This window comes from Rhinichthys klamathensis, unplaced genomic scaffold, assembly GCF_029890125.1.
Source record: "Rhinichthys klamathensis goyatoka isolate OS25496 unplaced genomic scaffold, OSU_Roscu_1.1 h1tg000006l_1, whole genome shotgun sequence".
NCBI lineage: Eukaryota > Metazoa > Chordata > Actinopteri > Cypriniformes > Leuciscidae > Rhinichthys > Rhinichthys klamathensis.
In genome coordinates, this window is record NW_026606559.1 from 9,510,698 (window position 1) to 9,525,337 (window position 14,640).

General features: G+C 39.4%; 2 protein-coding genes across 2 annotated transcripts; one reads left to right on the forward strand and one right to left on the reverse strand.

Moving 5' to 3' along the window:
- Positions 1–302: 302 nt before the first annotated feature.
- Positions 303–4,363, reverse strand: LOC130090905 (uncharacterized). The gene is made up of 2 exons (XM_056258546.1): positions 4,252–4,363; positions 303–1,842 (listed from the first exon to the last, which is right to left on the reverse strand). The coding sequence occupies exons 1-2, from the start codon at positions 4,268–4,270 to the stop codon at positions 386–388; spliced, it is 1,476 nt and encodes a 491-aa protein (XP_056114521.1). The 5' UTR covers positions 4,271–4,363; the 3' UTR covers positions 303–385.
- Positions 4,364–5,174: 811 nt separating this feature from the next.
- rrp15 (ribosomal RNA processing 15 homolog) lies at positions 5,175–14,008 on the forward strand. The gene is made up of 5 exons (XM_056258557.1): positions 5,175–5,302; positions 5,876–6,177; positions 10,777–10,874; positions 10,993–11,179; positions 13,625–14,008. The coding sequence occupies exons 1-5, from the start codon at positions 5,254–5,256 to the stop codon at positions 13,772–13,774; spliced, it is 786 nt and encodes a 261-aa protein (XP_056114532.1). The 5' UTR covers positions 5,175–5,253; the 3' UTR covers positions 13,775–14,008.
- Positions 14,009–14,640: the final 632 nt, after the last annotated feature.

The following is a 14,640-nucleotide window of genomic DNA, read 5'->3' on the forward strand; positions in this document are numbered from 1 at the left end:
TACAGGGGCAAACGATCTAGATAGGATAACAAGGGGGCGTGGTTAACGGGAAACACCTGTGAAGACTAATAGACAGACAGGGAACCACTAAACATGACAAGACAAACCCACATCGTGACACATACACACATTTTAACAGGATTTTTCTGAACATGATGTATGGATAATCAAGTAAACGTTGCTAGTACAGTGAATGTTCATCTTGAAATATTACTAACAATATCAAAGTTATTTACTTTATAAAAATCATGATCTCAAAGCAAAAATATATTTGTACCACAACATGAAAAAATGTATATCATATGAGGCACTGCATCCACTGTTATATAGTTCATAGAGGCTGATTCTTGCCATTCCATTAGTAAAAAAAGAACATCATGGCATTTCAATAAAGATTTGTCATGGCAAAAATGTATGCCACACATACCTGAAGCCCTATTTTAACAATGTCCCACTTTCCAAACACCAAAAGGCCAAAGATCATCCCAGCAGTGGTTGCTATTGTTCCTCCCCATGAGGATGATTTCACAGCTAAAGCTGCAGCTCCTCCCATGGACACCCCAGCCGCTCCAGCCGCCCCGCACAAAGCCCCCGCCGTACCACCGACTCCCAGCATCAGCGCCAACGCTTCCACTATCGTCAAAACAACCACTGCAATCCCAGACGCCCACACTACCACCTTTCCTCCAGCCTCTCGTGCCATCGCACCGCCGACTGTTGCACCTAAACCAACCTGGCACACTTCTGACACGAAGAATCCTGCAGAAATCGCCTGCACGGAGGATGTGTGTGTCATCCGGATGCTAACATTCTCCTTGCTTATGTTTAGTCCTGCCCTACGCATTTTCACAGACATGCCTGCCACCTCCTGTCCGGCATGAACAGTCAGCACAGCAATGGCAAATGTGGCAAACATTGCCATGCATCCCGTAAACATCCAAAAGCTCAAACGCCGTGACCTCATGAGCCAAAACGACATGCTCAACACCAACACTAACAGGATAACAAAAACAAATCTGTAATCTCCAAACCCAAAGATGCCAAAACCAGTGGTCACAAATGCAGTCACGGTCATGGGAATGCCAGATAATGCAAGAAACTCCATGTATTTGTCCACCGCTTTGAGCAGCCGTTGTCGAGAAGTCCTCTGGCGCATTTCCAGTTCAACGCCCTTCCTTTGCTGTCTCTTCATTTCTTCTCTTTCTCTTTGCTGGGCCTTCCAAGCCTCTAGATCTTCCTCTTTCAGTTCCTCCATCTTGCAGGCAATAATCCGCTGCTCCATTTCCATCGCTACCCGCTGTCTTAGATCTACTTCCATAGCAAATAGTTTCTCTTGGTCTTTCTTGTTAAGTTCAGTAAAAATTCCACAGAATTCCCATTCCGTGCATGTGAACTTCACAAAGATGTAGATTAATAGTTTTAAGGCTGTGAAAATACCCAATGCCCAAAGCAGGCTGACCATCCCGTAGCTCATGCTCAGTTTTTCAGTGACGGCCCCTAGCGCTGCACCGCTTGAGGTAGTGGCGATGCCCGCGGCCAGTCCTGCGGATGCCCATCCCTCACTCTTCCTCACTCTTAAAAGAAACAAGGCCACAGAAGCGGCTCCGACGACCCCCGTCGCCACCGCTGTCATTGATGTGATGAGCGCAGTAGTTCCTAGAAGCGAGCCCAGTCCTAGAGCCCCAACACTCTTAATGCCAGATACGACGGGTTTCAGATGGGTTCCTGAGATGATCCCTGTCATAATCTGATTCACTGGCACCTCCATGGCTCCCAGCGTACTTCCAGCCACTGATCCAAGCACAAAGCCAATGGCGTACTCCATTACTGGGCTCTTGGTCTCTGGAAAAAAGTCAAGAACCAGCTGTTACAAGTTATCAACATCAAAACATTAATATTGACTTTTTTACCAAAAAGCTAAAGGGTGTAATTGCCACTAGTGTCACTAAATGGAATAATCACACCATTTTTTGAGTGACCACAGAGCAAATTGCTCTGCTTTTTGTCCCTTTTTTTAAAACTTGGTTCCGCCCCGTAAAGCTGCATTCTGTAAAAAAATTGTGTTCAGAATTTACTAAACTTATATAATAAGCGAGTACATCATGAATCCATTGTTTTGTCTTATCCTGAATCACTACGTACACCTATTATATTTATATTCTGACAATTTTAGACTGGTTTGGGTCGTACCGCTGTGGAGTAACCCAGTACCTGTGTGACTCGTAATAGACATAAACAGAGAGAAAGAGCTCCGGCTACAATATTCTTCCGCAAGACGCATGCAGTTCTGTTTATTAACTGCTAGAGCGCCAAAAGTTACACTTTAAAGTCACAATGAAACTGAAGTAGCGACAGATATTTTCTTCCATACCATACTGTGACGTACATCCGAGTTTGTGATTGATTGAACTTATTGTACAAAAGAAAATGCTAGCGTTGCTTGGTTATATCCATCGGTTGTTGATTGGCTGGAGGCAGATCTGATTGCAAGCTTCCAGTTGATTGAAGAAAGGGGCGGGGTTTAAACCGACTTAATGATTGGAGAAGTCCTGCATACATCACCAGAGAGAAGTGTGATATTTCATTGGAAGATCCAGTTATGACATTTAGGCCCCGTTTACACGAGAACGATTCCTGGTGAAAACGTAAAAATATTTTATCGGATGTGCCTTTCGTTTACACGGCAACGGCGTTTTGGGGGCTTAAAAACGCAAAAAAAGTGAAACCACCCTCCAGAGTGGAAATCTTAAAAACACTCCACCGTCGCGTTCCCGTCTAAACGGTAAAAACGCAAATCTGCTCACGGTGGCTCTCGTCGCGTACGCGTTTACGTCACATGCATGCGCCAGTACAGGAAAATAACAACCAACATGTCAGATTATGTCCATACGTCGGACCTTCAAGTTGCCCTAGCAGCTCTGAAAAACATCCAAGAGTCTTTTCAGCAGTTGTACAAAATATTCTAAGATATTGGTGTTGTTGTGTGGCAGTGCTTCACATTGCCACCTAGCCGCCTGGAGTGCACACTACATCGAATTTCACACACTTTTGCGTCACCATATGCACGCGGATTTCCCAACCATAACGCTCGTCTAAACGCAGAATTGATAACGCAACGCCACTTTTGCGTTTCCGTGTAAACATAGCCTTAGATTAAGAATTATGAGGTCAAAAATAGTAAAATTTAACCCATTTACCTACAGATGAATACTTTACAAAAAAATCAATAGCATGCATGCATCTATCAAATAGAAAGGGTGAATTATCATTTCATGGTGACTAAGTTTTTGTATTAAATTTAATTGTATCAGCTAAATGGAATGTTAGTAAAGACTTCACACTTCAACTCAGTTCAAAAGTAAAAAAATTTTAGTATATTATCCAGAGGAAAAGTGTTAACTGAAACATGTCGAGCCAGTTTAACCAGGTGCCATAGAACATGATGGTGTGTGTGTGTGTGTGTGTGTGTGTGTGTGTGTGTGTGTGTGTGTGTGTGTGTGTGTGTGTGTGTGTGTGTGTGTGTGTGTGTGTGTGTGTGTGTGTGTGTGTGTGTGTGTGTGTATTGTGTCAACATGCAGGTTGTAGTTTAATATGAATGTGACAACATAGGTTTTAACTTCAGTCAACAAAACTGTTTTCCTTAATATTGAAGTAACAATATCTCCTTCTATACTTTTCTAACCATCTGCTGCCCACTGCACTCTAAATACACTTTATTCACACTTTAATTATGTGACATTCATTATACAGAATTGTCAAGTCATTGTCAGTGATTGTCAGTTTAGATTAAATGTTTGCAAATCAGAATTGCACATTTTTTAAAAAACTTTTGCACCTAGTTTTTTTAGAAGGGTATGTGACACATACTGTAAAATGTCCATTAACACTTTTTTTTATGATTTTTGTCAATATTTAGATATTAGTCCATGTATTCTTAATTAAAATGCAGTTTTATATTAAATACATGTATAATAAATATCTAAGAATTAACAAGATGGTACACAAAACAAGTTTTAGATAGAATTTAGCATATTACACCAGAGGACATTTCAGCTTTCTAAAAGTATTCCATGGTAACTATACCCAAATATCTATTTCAGAATTGAACAATGGTAAGGAAAAACAACACTGCAGATATAGATATTATAATATGTCATCTATCCAACCTGCCATAAAGCAATAACAGCTCTGACCTCCAAGTTTTATAACTATTTTCCACCATTGTTAAATGTTAATCGGGTTTTGTCTTACTCTGCTGTGGTGGCACCATGGTGATCCGGGCAAACAGTTAAAGTCCTTCCGCTTGAGTGTGTAGATATCACTCGCCCCTGCTCTCTCCTTTCCTTCAGTGCAGCTGAGACAGCAGCTCCTTTGCTGACAGCTCTGTATGTATGTGTGTGTGTGTGTGTGTGTGTGTGTGTGTGTGTGTGGTAATACCAGTCATTTTTTACCTTGTGGGGGCATTTTTTTAGGTCCCAATGAAAAAAAACACACAAAAAAACAGCTATCATTCTTCATTCTAATTTATTATTATAATTTTGAATATGTAAAATTGCAGATAGCTTTTTGTAAAGGGTAGAGTAATAAAACATAAAACAAGTGTGTGTGTGTGTGTGTGTGTGTGTGTGTGTGTGTGTGTGTGTGTGTGTGTGTGTGTGTGTGTGTGTGTGTGTGTGTGTGTGTGTGTGTGTGTGTGTGTGTGTGTGTGTGTGTGTGTGTGTGTGTGTGTGTGGCCTAGTAAACCCTACATTTTGGGGACAAAAAGATACCAATAACCAAAATCCTTGTCCTTGTGGAAATTTGTTTGGTCCCCATGAGGAAGACAGGCAGCTAATGAATTGATGTTTTGTTTTTGTTTTGTTTTTATGTAAAAATGCAGATGGGTAGGTTTAGGGGTAGTGTAAGGTGGTAGAATATACAGTTTGTACAGTAATTAATATGTCTATGGAAATTCCCCATGAAATAAAGTTGCTGGTGTTCACGTGATGAATGTTTGTGTATGGGCTTCCTTGATTCCTGGTTCCTCTCAGGAGTCTTAATTTTATCTAACTATCTTACGGAGTTTTTCCTTGCAACGTCGCCTTTGTTTTTGTTTTTATTGGGGGTTTGTGATGTTCTGTCATGTTTTGCAATGATCGTGACAGGGATAACGTACACGAAGAAAACGTCGAAACTAAATAGAGGCGGAACCTTTCCTGAGCGCCTCTTGTTTCACACGGACTGTTTAGAGAGTACTCGTAAATATCAGTAAAGATGGCGACGCTCGTGAAGAAGCCACATGTCGTTGTTGAAGATGGAAATGGTGAGCAATTGTACTTTTACAGTCAAATTATAATGTAACACACATAGTATGTCCTTTTTCTAGGTTACGTATTATGAATCGTTAATGACTCAAACTGTGTTTAACTACCTTCCACACAAGGAGTGATTCAAACTCGTTTACAGTAGATTGTACAGTATTTAGAATATACAATCATCCTCTTTGCAATATTTTGTGACTCGTTGGACAGCTGATCTTTGCTAAAAAAGTGTTTTTATCTCAATGGTTTAAATTTCAACTGGCTAGAATTACACAGTTTAGTGTCATTCTAACTTTACGTAAATACATGTGAGTGCAAATTAAGTTAACTCAACTAACTTAATGGGGTGCATCCTGAGATGCTGTTTAAATATGCAATTCATATATTTGAATTATATAACACATTTCAAGCCTTTTGATCAAGAGATTCTGAAGATTCAGTCATTTGTGATTAACATTTCACTGCTTGTGTCTAACATTTGGTACATTTTAAAATTAAGCAGAAACTGCTTGAACATAAACTGCGATGCCATAACTATGTATGAATTATTTTTTTTCTGTGATCTGGATGTTCAGAGGAAGAGTATGGAGTTTCTGATGACAGCATCAGTAATGATGGAGAGAGTGGACCAAGAAGTGATCAGGAGGGATCCGATGGGGGAAGTGATGTAGAAGACAGCGGTGATCAGGATGGGAAGAGTGAAGAAGAACAGAATGGAGATGCTGAGGAAAATCCCAACGCTGGATGGGCCGAAGCCATGGCCAAAATCCTGGGGAAAAAAACGCCAGACAGCAAACCCAGCATCCTCCTGAAGAACAAGGAGCTGGACAAGATCAAGGAGAAGGAGAAGAAAGAGCGTCTTGAAAAAAAGAAACAGGTGAACTTAACATTGGGTATAATTTGACCTTTGGCAAAGCTGGACTTTTCCAAATCTCACATGAATTTTAAAAAATTGTGAACAGTAGGGGTGCTCCGATCAGGATTTTTGGGGCCGATTACTGGAAGCTGTATCACCCGATACCGATCACCGATTACAGGGTCTATTTGAAGACTTCTTTTTATCATGTAGCATTACTTATTAAACTATATTTAACAACAATGTACATTAAGTATTACATTTAAGAGAAGACCATGCATAATGAATTGACACCTGTGTATTTATTTGCAAGCAACATGTATTAACATAGCAGCTTGGTTATTGGGAGCAGCTTAGGGCTTGACATACAACTTTCCTGTAGAATATAAAATAAAATTAATAAAAGACAGAACATCTGAGTCTTTAAATTTAGCTTTAGACTACTTTAAACTAAAAAGAGCAACAAAAAAGGCTATAGCCAAAATAATGTTTTGAGTCAGTCAGCCATCAGTTTTTCTAATACACTTAAAGGACCACAGGTAGTAAAGTGCACAGCAACAAAAAAACAAAACCAGAAAAAAACTAACAACTTCCATATCTGTATCTATAACTTTGCTTTTTTCTAGGATGCTTAGTCAGATTTTGTGGGCATTTAGAGAGGAAGAGAGAGGTAGAGAAACCTTTTGTGTGTGGGTGTGTGTGGGTGTGAAGAACCCTTGCAAAATTATTTTAAACAGATTAAGAAAGCCACCACTACTGGTCACATCTATGGTTAGATTGATTTTTTTTTAGATCCAGTGAAGTCTGTCCCACCATGTACCCAGGGACGGACTGAGACTAAAAAACGGCCCTGGACTTTGACTAGGCCCGGCCCAAAGAAATCGGCGCGCGGAAACTCCACAACAATAACGCCTGCCGCCTGGCATGAGTGTCACATGACTTCAATTGTGGCTCATGATACTACCATCCAAATTATAGCTAACAGCATATTATACAATCTATTCCATGCTGTCTTAAAATGATTTTATTACTTAATAATCTTAATTAATGTATGCAGTAATTAATCTTAGCTACTGCACAAATAATAATACCACATCTAAATGAAAATAGGCTAGGCCCTACACCATTACAAATGTAACTTCTGTATTAAAAATCTTCAAAGTTTGTAAGCATTAACTGTAACATTACCAACATTTTTAAAAGTAAAAGCACAACATATTTCTTAATATTAGCTACTGCATGTTGCATTTTACAGCTAAAATGATGAAGTTTAGCTGTTTTAACTACTGTAATCATTAAAAATGTAGCAAGCTGAATATCACTTCCTAACATCATCCCTAGCAAGTAACTTGCAAATTAATTTCTGATTAATTCGGTTCGGGAGTAGTAAAGATAAAAGCCAGCCCGCACTGGTTGGGACCTTGTATGCGCTTCGTGAGGCACACACACACACTAGCACACACACGCAAGGTCTCTAGCTCGCTCCCTCTCTCTGCCGTGCGCGCGCTACGCATGCGCGCTCTTGCTCGCTCTAGATTCCGGGAGATTTTAACTAATTTGTGGGCATCAGGGAGCCGCCTGCATGTACCTAATATAAATAAATAAAACATCTTCAGTTAACTAGCAGATCATTCATTTAGTTCGCTATTAAATAAGAAATCTAGCGCTAAAATGTGTTTTTGAACTCAAGCTGCACGCTCGTTGCCGCGGCGATCAGTGTCCTGGATACAGTGCTCTGTGCCTCGCGCAGGCTTCACTCGGACGCGCGCTTTTTACATTTTTGTCATTGGTTGTTGCGTTAAATCTTACCCAGATACAATAGTGCTATTTTCTGATTTGCTATTGTGTAGCTCGACGAACAACACCAGAGGAAACGCGCTTGATTCATGCCGGTTCCACAGTGAGAGCGGCGCGGCCAGAGTTTTGGCCGCTGCGGCATATTAAATATATTACAAATAGTTTTTCAGCGTGAGAAATACAATGTGTGGTGGGAGATGCTTGACACTTGAGAGCCCTCTTGTAGAATTGCCAGACCGGTGAAGCCATTTTTACCAGGGCGTAAAAAAATTGGCTCGCGAGTTTTGCGTCATCTGATCGGCTCTTCTGGATCGGCCTTTATAGAGACCGCCGATCACACATCCCAAAGCAATTATCGGCCGATTATGATCGGCGACCGATCAATCGGGGCACCCTTAGTGAACAGTAGGGGTGTCCCCGACTAAGGATTTTCATAGTCGAATCAGATTCGTCAGGTCCTGCCTATAGTCGACTAATAGTCGAATCATGTGTGGGCGGGGGCGGGGCTTTAACATTTTAAAGCCGCGATGTACAGAACATCACACAAAGATAAAGAAGAAAATGTATAAAAACATTTTGGATCAATAAAACTAAGAAATAACATAAATAACTGCAGAAAGGCCACACTGCAGATAGGATTTGCATTTCACATGCAAATCAAATTAAATCGGCTGAATTGCCTGTACGAGCATGCTCTATGTAGGCCTACAGCGCAACATCGATGCACTGAAAAATAATCAACAATTAAGAACATAATATACTTTTATAATAAATAAAAATACAAAACGAAATAAGTCAGAATCAAATCACAAGAAGCAGAACAAATGTGTGCAAAATGCCTAAAGTGCAGGGGAACAAAATTCAAAACAAGTCACAAATAGTTAAATTAGATCACCCTGAGTGATCAATTAATAAAATAAAAATAAAGAAATTATTAAAATAACGAAAGTATGGCCAGGATGGTCAACTTTGTCTTTTTAACTGCAGAAACAACAATAAACGCTAAACTGGAGCGGCAGTCTTTTTAGCTAAACGTGTTCACAGTATCCAAAAATCAAATTAGAACCGGCTGAAATGTTTTGAAATCACTTATTCATACCTGATCGAAAAAACTAAATCCAGTCTTTCACTCGGCCTGTGTCCGTTTGAGTCTTTTCAAATTGTGTGCGCGGATAAAATACATTCTAAAACGCTTAACGTGAAAAACGCTTAACGGCTTTGTCCTAAAACTGTTATATTAAAAGATCAAATTCTGTACACACCTTATATTAATAAAGCATACTATATAGCCTACAGAAAAGCAGATGAGCCCAGAATATGAACGCAACGCGTTTTATTATAACTTAGGCTACGTTAAGCATTTTCCTCCCATAGAAAACCGTTAAAGAAAAAGCTTTACGTGACTTTCAATAGGAGAAACGCGTTGCGTTCATATTCTGGGTTCATCTGCTTATCTGCACATAGAATGGTTTCTTAAGGTGTGTAGCCTACTGTGTACATACATTAAGCACGTAAAAGTGCCATTTAAGCGTTTTAAAAGCTTTTTTCACGTTAAGCGTTTTAGAACGTCCCGAGGAAAACCAGCCTGTTAACGTTGGCCGGCAGAAGTGCTTTCCTGATGCTAAATCCAGCCTTGGAGAATATCCTTTCTGATGGTGTGCATCTTTAGATTGTCTTATCCCAGACATTTTTAAAGATTTAAATCCCTGCCGACAAGACGCTCCTCTGTCGGTCACGGATCGAAAGTGAAACTTAAATCTGTCACGGGGTGTTTGGATTTATTCACCCTGCGCGCACGTTAAAATATTTATTAAAAGCTTCTTTCTTTGCACATTTTTATCGACAGCATTATCATAATAGGCTGTATATTAACATATTGACAGAAAACCAGTAGTTCTATGTGAAATCAGACATTGAGCACACTCATATAGCCAAAATGACATAATCCTCGTTTAATAACACATCTGCGAAGATTCGACCGTGAGATTGGTAGTCGAATCAGGCTCCTCCTATCGAAGCATCGAATCTTCGACTATTCGGGGTCACCCCTAGTGAACAGCAATCTTTTTAAATTTAATATTAAGCTATCAAGGGCTGGAATGAACCGTGACATTGCAAAGCATTTTTATCTGCTTATTTTTGGTAAAGAATTATTACATTTAGCCAAATCCTTAAAGGGATAGTTCACCCAAAAATGAAAATTTTGTCATGATTTACTCACCCTCATTTTGTTCCAAGCATGTATGAGTTTTTCTTCTGTTGAACACAAGATGTTTTAAAGAATGTTGGTAATCATACAGTTGACGACACCCTTTGACTTCCATAGTATTTTGTTCCTACTATGGAAATCAAGGGCTACCGTCAATTCTGAGACTACCAACATTCTTCAAAATATCTTTTGTGTTCAACAGAAGAAAGAAACTCATACAGGTTTGGAACAACTTGAGGGTGAGTAATGACCATTTTCATTTTTGGGTGAACTAACCCTTTAACACAGTCAAGGGAACTAAGTGTACAAAACTGTTAATCACTATGGTACTAAAAACACTTTAGCTACTGTCACTTTTAAGAATCAGCACGTAAATAAACAATTTCAATTGTTTATCTTTGAGGAAATGTAGATGTTGCTTAATGATGTTCTACATGTTCAATTGTGAATAATGGCTGGATAGTTTTATGCTCAGTATGAACTTCTAAACATTTGAAGTAAGATTTAAAAAGGCTGAAAAACACCCGTTTTCTTCATTGTATTGCATTGCATTGGAGAGGTGTTAAAAGGCACATCACACCAGAACATATTTTTTATACATGTATAATGCACAGATTGATAAGAAACGAACATGGGAGAATATGTGCCGAGAGAAGCCTGATGTGGTTCGAGACCGAGAGCATGAGAGGAACCTACAAAGAGTTGCTACCAGGTGAAACCTCATTCACTTCTCTTTTACTAACACTATTGTGATTAGCCAAGCAATTTATGACCTCTTGTGCTATTTTCAGTTTAATGTAGTTCATTGTTTCTTTGTGTGATGCCTTTAGAGGTGTGGTGCAGCTGTTCAATGCGCTGAAGAAACATCAGAAGAATGTGGATGAAAAGATGAAGGAAGTTGGGGGTTCAGAGAGAAAGAAGTCCAAAGTTCTGTCCACCGTGTCTAAGAAGGACTTCATTGATGTACTTCGGGGAGCAGATGTGGCTCACGCATCGACCACGAAGAAGGAGAAAGTGGTGAGATTACTTTACTTTCCCCATACACTTGCTCTCTCTCTTTCCTCTTCCTTTTCACATGGCACTTTTTCCTTGCTTCAAGTTAACATGAGGTCAAAATGTACTCTATTTACCAGTGTTGTTATTGTAAACTAAAACAAAATCAATTTAATGAATAAATATAGATATATTAGGGGTGCAACGGTTCACAAAATTCACGGTTCAGTTCGATACGATACACGTTTTCGATACAGCAAAAAGAAAGAAATGCCAGAGAAATTTCCTTGATTTAATTTTTTTAATTACATTTTTATTAAAACTAACATCATAAAGTATGATATTTTTTAACTTTGAGCAATGATGGAGCTATACTTGACTTTTCTTAGGAGCTTATAAAACAAAACAGCTCCTTGGACAAAATGAAATGTAAGATTGTAGTAGTTATAAACAAAGGTTTATTTTAGTTCAGATTAACATTTGAGGGCAGTAATTGTATTCATAATGTCAAAATAAAACCGACATGATGTTACTTGAAAGCATTATAGCCTACTATTCCTGCCAAACTCCCATGGTTACAGTCAGTAGTGTTACTACAGTAAACCCATGGTGAATGTTGCTGATCTGTGGACACTGGATAGTTCATTCATGGCACAATGTTTCTTCCTGGTTTCCACGTCAGCGCTGTTTGATCCGTTAATAGCGGAGAAATGTGAATGTTTCTCACTAGATCTCGCAGCGATGTTATTACTTCAGTGGCGAATGCTTTCTTTACTGGATTTGGCTGTGTAGTAACAGTGCTGATGATGAAGATCGGCTCGCGCTGCATTGGTCCACACTGATAAACAGTTCGTCAACCACACAATAACGAGTAGCTCAGTTCCGTTCCGCTTACATTACATTTGCCATATGATGTTGGGCAATAGACCAATGCTACTTTTGAGTCATCGAAGGGTAACGCCCCTTTTTGGGGGAAAACAAACGGATCCCCCCCGAGAACAGAACTCGCTCTAGATCTGCTAAGTTTCTTGATAGCAAAAATGGCACAAACATACACTCTCTTTGCCGGCCGAGGACCGTGAGCGGTAATAAGCTACTGGATACGGGGTTACAGAGGTGTCCCTTTGAAATGTTCGAAAACTGGATTAATGACCCCACGCAGTGGCCAAAAATGGACAATTCAGACATCTACCGTTACCACTATCTCGTGGAATCGCCAAGTAAGTAGCCTATTTTTTATTTTATTTTTGTCATTAACACTCACAGTATGACAAACTAGACGATGAGGCCATGTCACTTGGTCATATTTAACTTGATTTAAGCTATTGACATAGTTTTGTTGTCGACTAGCTATACTATACTGTTGAAATAGTGGCAGGCTAGGACTAAAGTGGACTTGGCTGGTTTCTGCTTGTGTCTAGAAAGTGCTAGGACTTTGAAAGTTGTAAAAAGGTTTACAGTGTACGGCAAAATATGTATAGGACCTATGTATGTATGGGGCTATCAAATTGGATGTTGTGACATTACGCTATCCTATCTAGCCTAGAAGGCTTGATCTACTGCCGTTCGTGTTGTTACATGTAGCCCAGAGCAGTGCTCGTCGAAAAGTCATATAGGCCTAAAGCACTTTCTAGACACAAGTCCACTTGAGTCCTAGCCTGCCACTATTTCAACAGTAAAATCTGTTAACAGCCAAGGTAGCGTGCCTAGTGAGAGCTAATCACGTAACGTTAGCTGCTAGCAGCTTCGTCTTTCTAACTAGTATAGCTAGTCGACAACAAAACTGTCAATAGCTTAAATCAAGTTAAATATGATCCAAGTCACATGGCCTCATCGTCTAGTTTGTCTTACTGTGAGTGTTAATGACAAAAAAAAATAGGCTACTTACTTGGTGATTCCACGAGATAGTGGTAGATGTCTGAATAGTCCATATTTGGCCACTGCGTGGGGTCATTAATCCAGTTTTCGACCATTTCAAAGGGACCATTTCAAAGGGCCTCACCCAACGCGCCTACATTTGAAATAACGAAATTTTGGTCGGCAGGAAAAATGGTCCAACGAACCGTTCGGTTTAGAAATGCGTACTGAAAACCGAAACCGAACGGTTCAATACGAATACGTGTATCATTACTCCCCTAATATATATAAATATATTAGGTGAAAAAATAGATATTATGTCTTGACATTTAACTGAAATAAGATTAAGCTGAAGTACTAAAAATACCAAAACTGAAATAAAAAGTAAATTCAAGATAAATGTAAAATGTTTTACATGAATTTGAACATGGTTTGTCTTAAAGCATATTAAAAACACCACATTATAAGCTTGATTTTCACCACAGTGGGACTTTAATCTCACTCATTGTGTCCACTTGCTGGCACTGTTTACATTTCAGGCCTTTTTGAATTCATTCATGCGTGTGATTTATGAGACTGATTCTTTTAACTTGTTCTGTTGATTGATCATAGCGGCCTGTAGAGGTGAAGGTGGAGAATCCGTCCTGGAGCGTGTTAAAGGATGATTTCATGATGGGCGCATCCATGAAGGACTGGGATAAAGAGAGTGATGAAGAGGACAGACATGAGCCTTCTGAAGACTACAGCAGTGAATCGGACTGATCCATGTGCATCGTGTAGTGCTTCATACGAGTGTATTTCCAGACCCTGCGCACAGAGAGAGAAGCCTCGACATTACCCAGAGTTCTCAGAGGGTGGAGTAATGAGACTGGAGTAGGGACAGACACTCATCTGTGATGTTGCCCTGATCTCCTGGTAAAGCTGGGTCTTTTTTTGGAGTGCATTGGTGAGTGCTGCAGGTTTAGCCAAACTTCAGCACTCAATTTCTGTATATAGTCATTTATATCAGTGTTTTGCTAATAAATAATTTCTGTCATGATTTCTGTTTTTTTTTTTATATTGGTGCAGTATGTCATGTTGCAGATAAAGTGAGCAGTACGAGAATCATGGCTGTTAGTTACAAAATATTAGAGCAATCCAAATATTGCGAATTAAGAAAAAAAATCACTTTATTAAGTGTTTATAATGTCATGTTCTTTTTGCCTTGTTTTGGTCAAAATGTGTAATACTGCGTTGTAAAGTAAAATTGTGATGCTTTCGACAGGCAAGAATCCACTTGCACATAACATGTTGTTCAGCACAACGTTTATCCTTGCTGCTAGTGAACAGAGGATTTTCTTTAACGCCGAGTGGTTTTGTTCTTGGTTTGAGGACGATATGTCATGCAACTTGTCCATTATTTGCCTAGCTTCTATCATTTGATGAAATAGTGCACAAGTACTGTATAGTTTAATTTGATGCCACCTTCAAGAAACGGCTGAAGACGCATCTTTTTTGGCAGCACTTGATCCAGTAACACTAACACTTTCTCTTCTATTCTATCAAAAAAAATAAAAACATTCATATACTGCGTTAGATGAAACTGAGAGGGGTCTTAGCACTTGCATATTGTTGTCCTACTGTTAGTT

What these genes read in the sequence shown, in the direction of transcription:
- rrp15 (XM_056258557.1), top strand. Translation starts at nt 5,254, where the DNA reads ATGGCGACGCTCGTGAAGAAGCCACATGTCGTTGTTGAAGATGGAAAT. An exon ending in CGTTGTTGAAGATGGAAATG is followed by an intron (nt 5,303 to 5,875) that starts GTGAGCAATTGT and finishes CTGGATGTTCAG; the next exon opens with AGGAAGAGTATGGAGTTTCT. An exon ending in CTACAAAGAGTTGCTACCAG is followed by an intron (nt 10,875 to 10,992) that starts GTGAAACCTCAT and finishes TGATGCCTTTAG; the next exon opens with AGGTGTGGTGCAGCTGTTCA.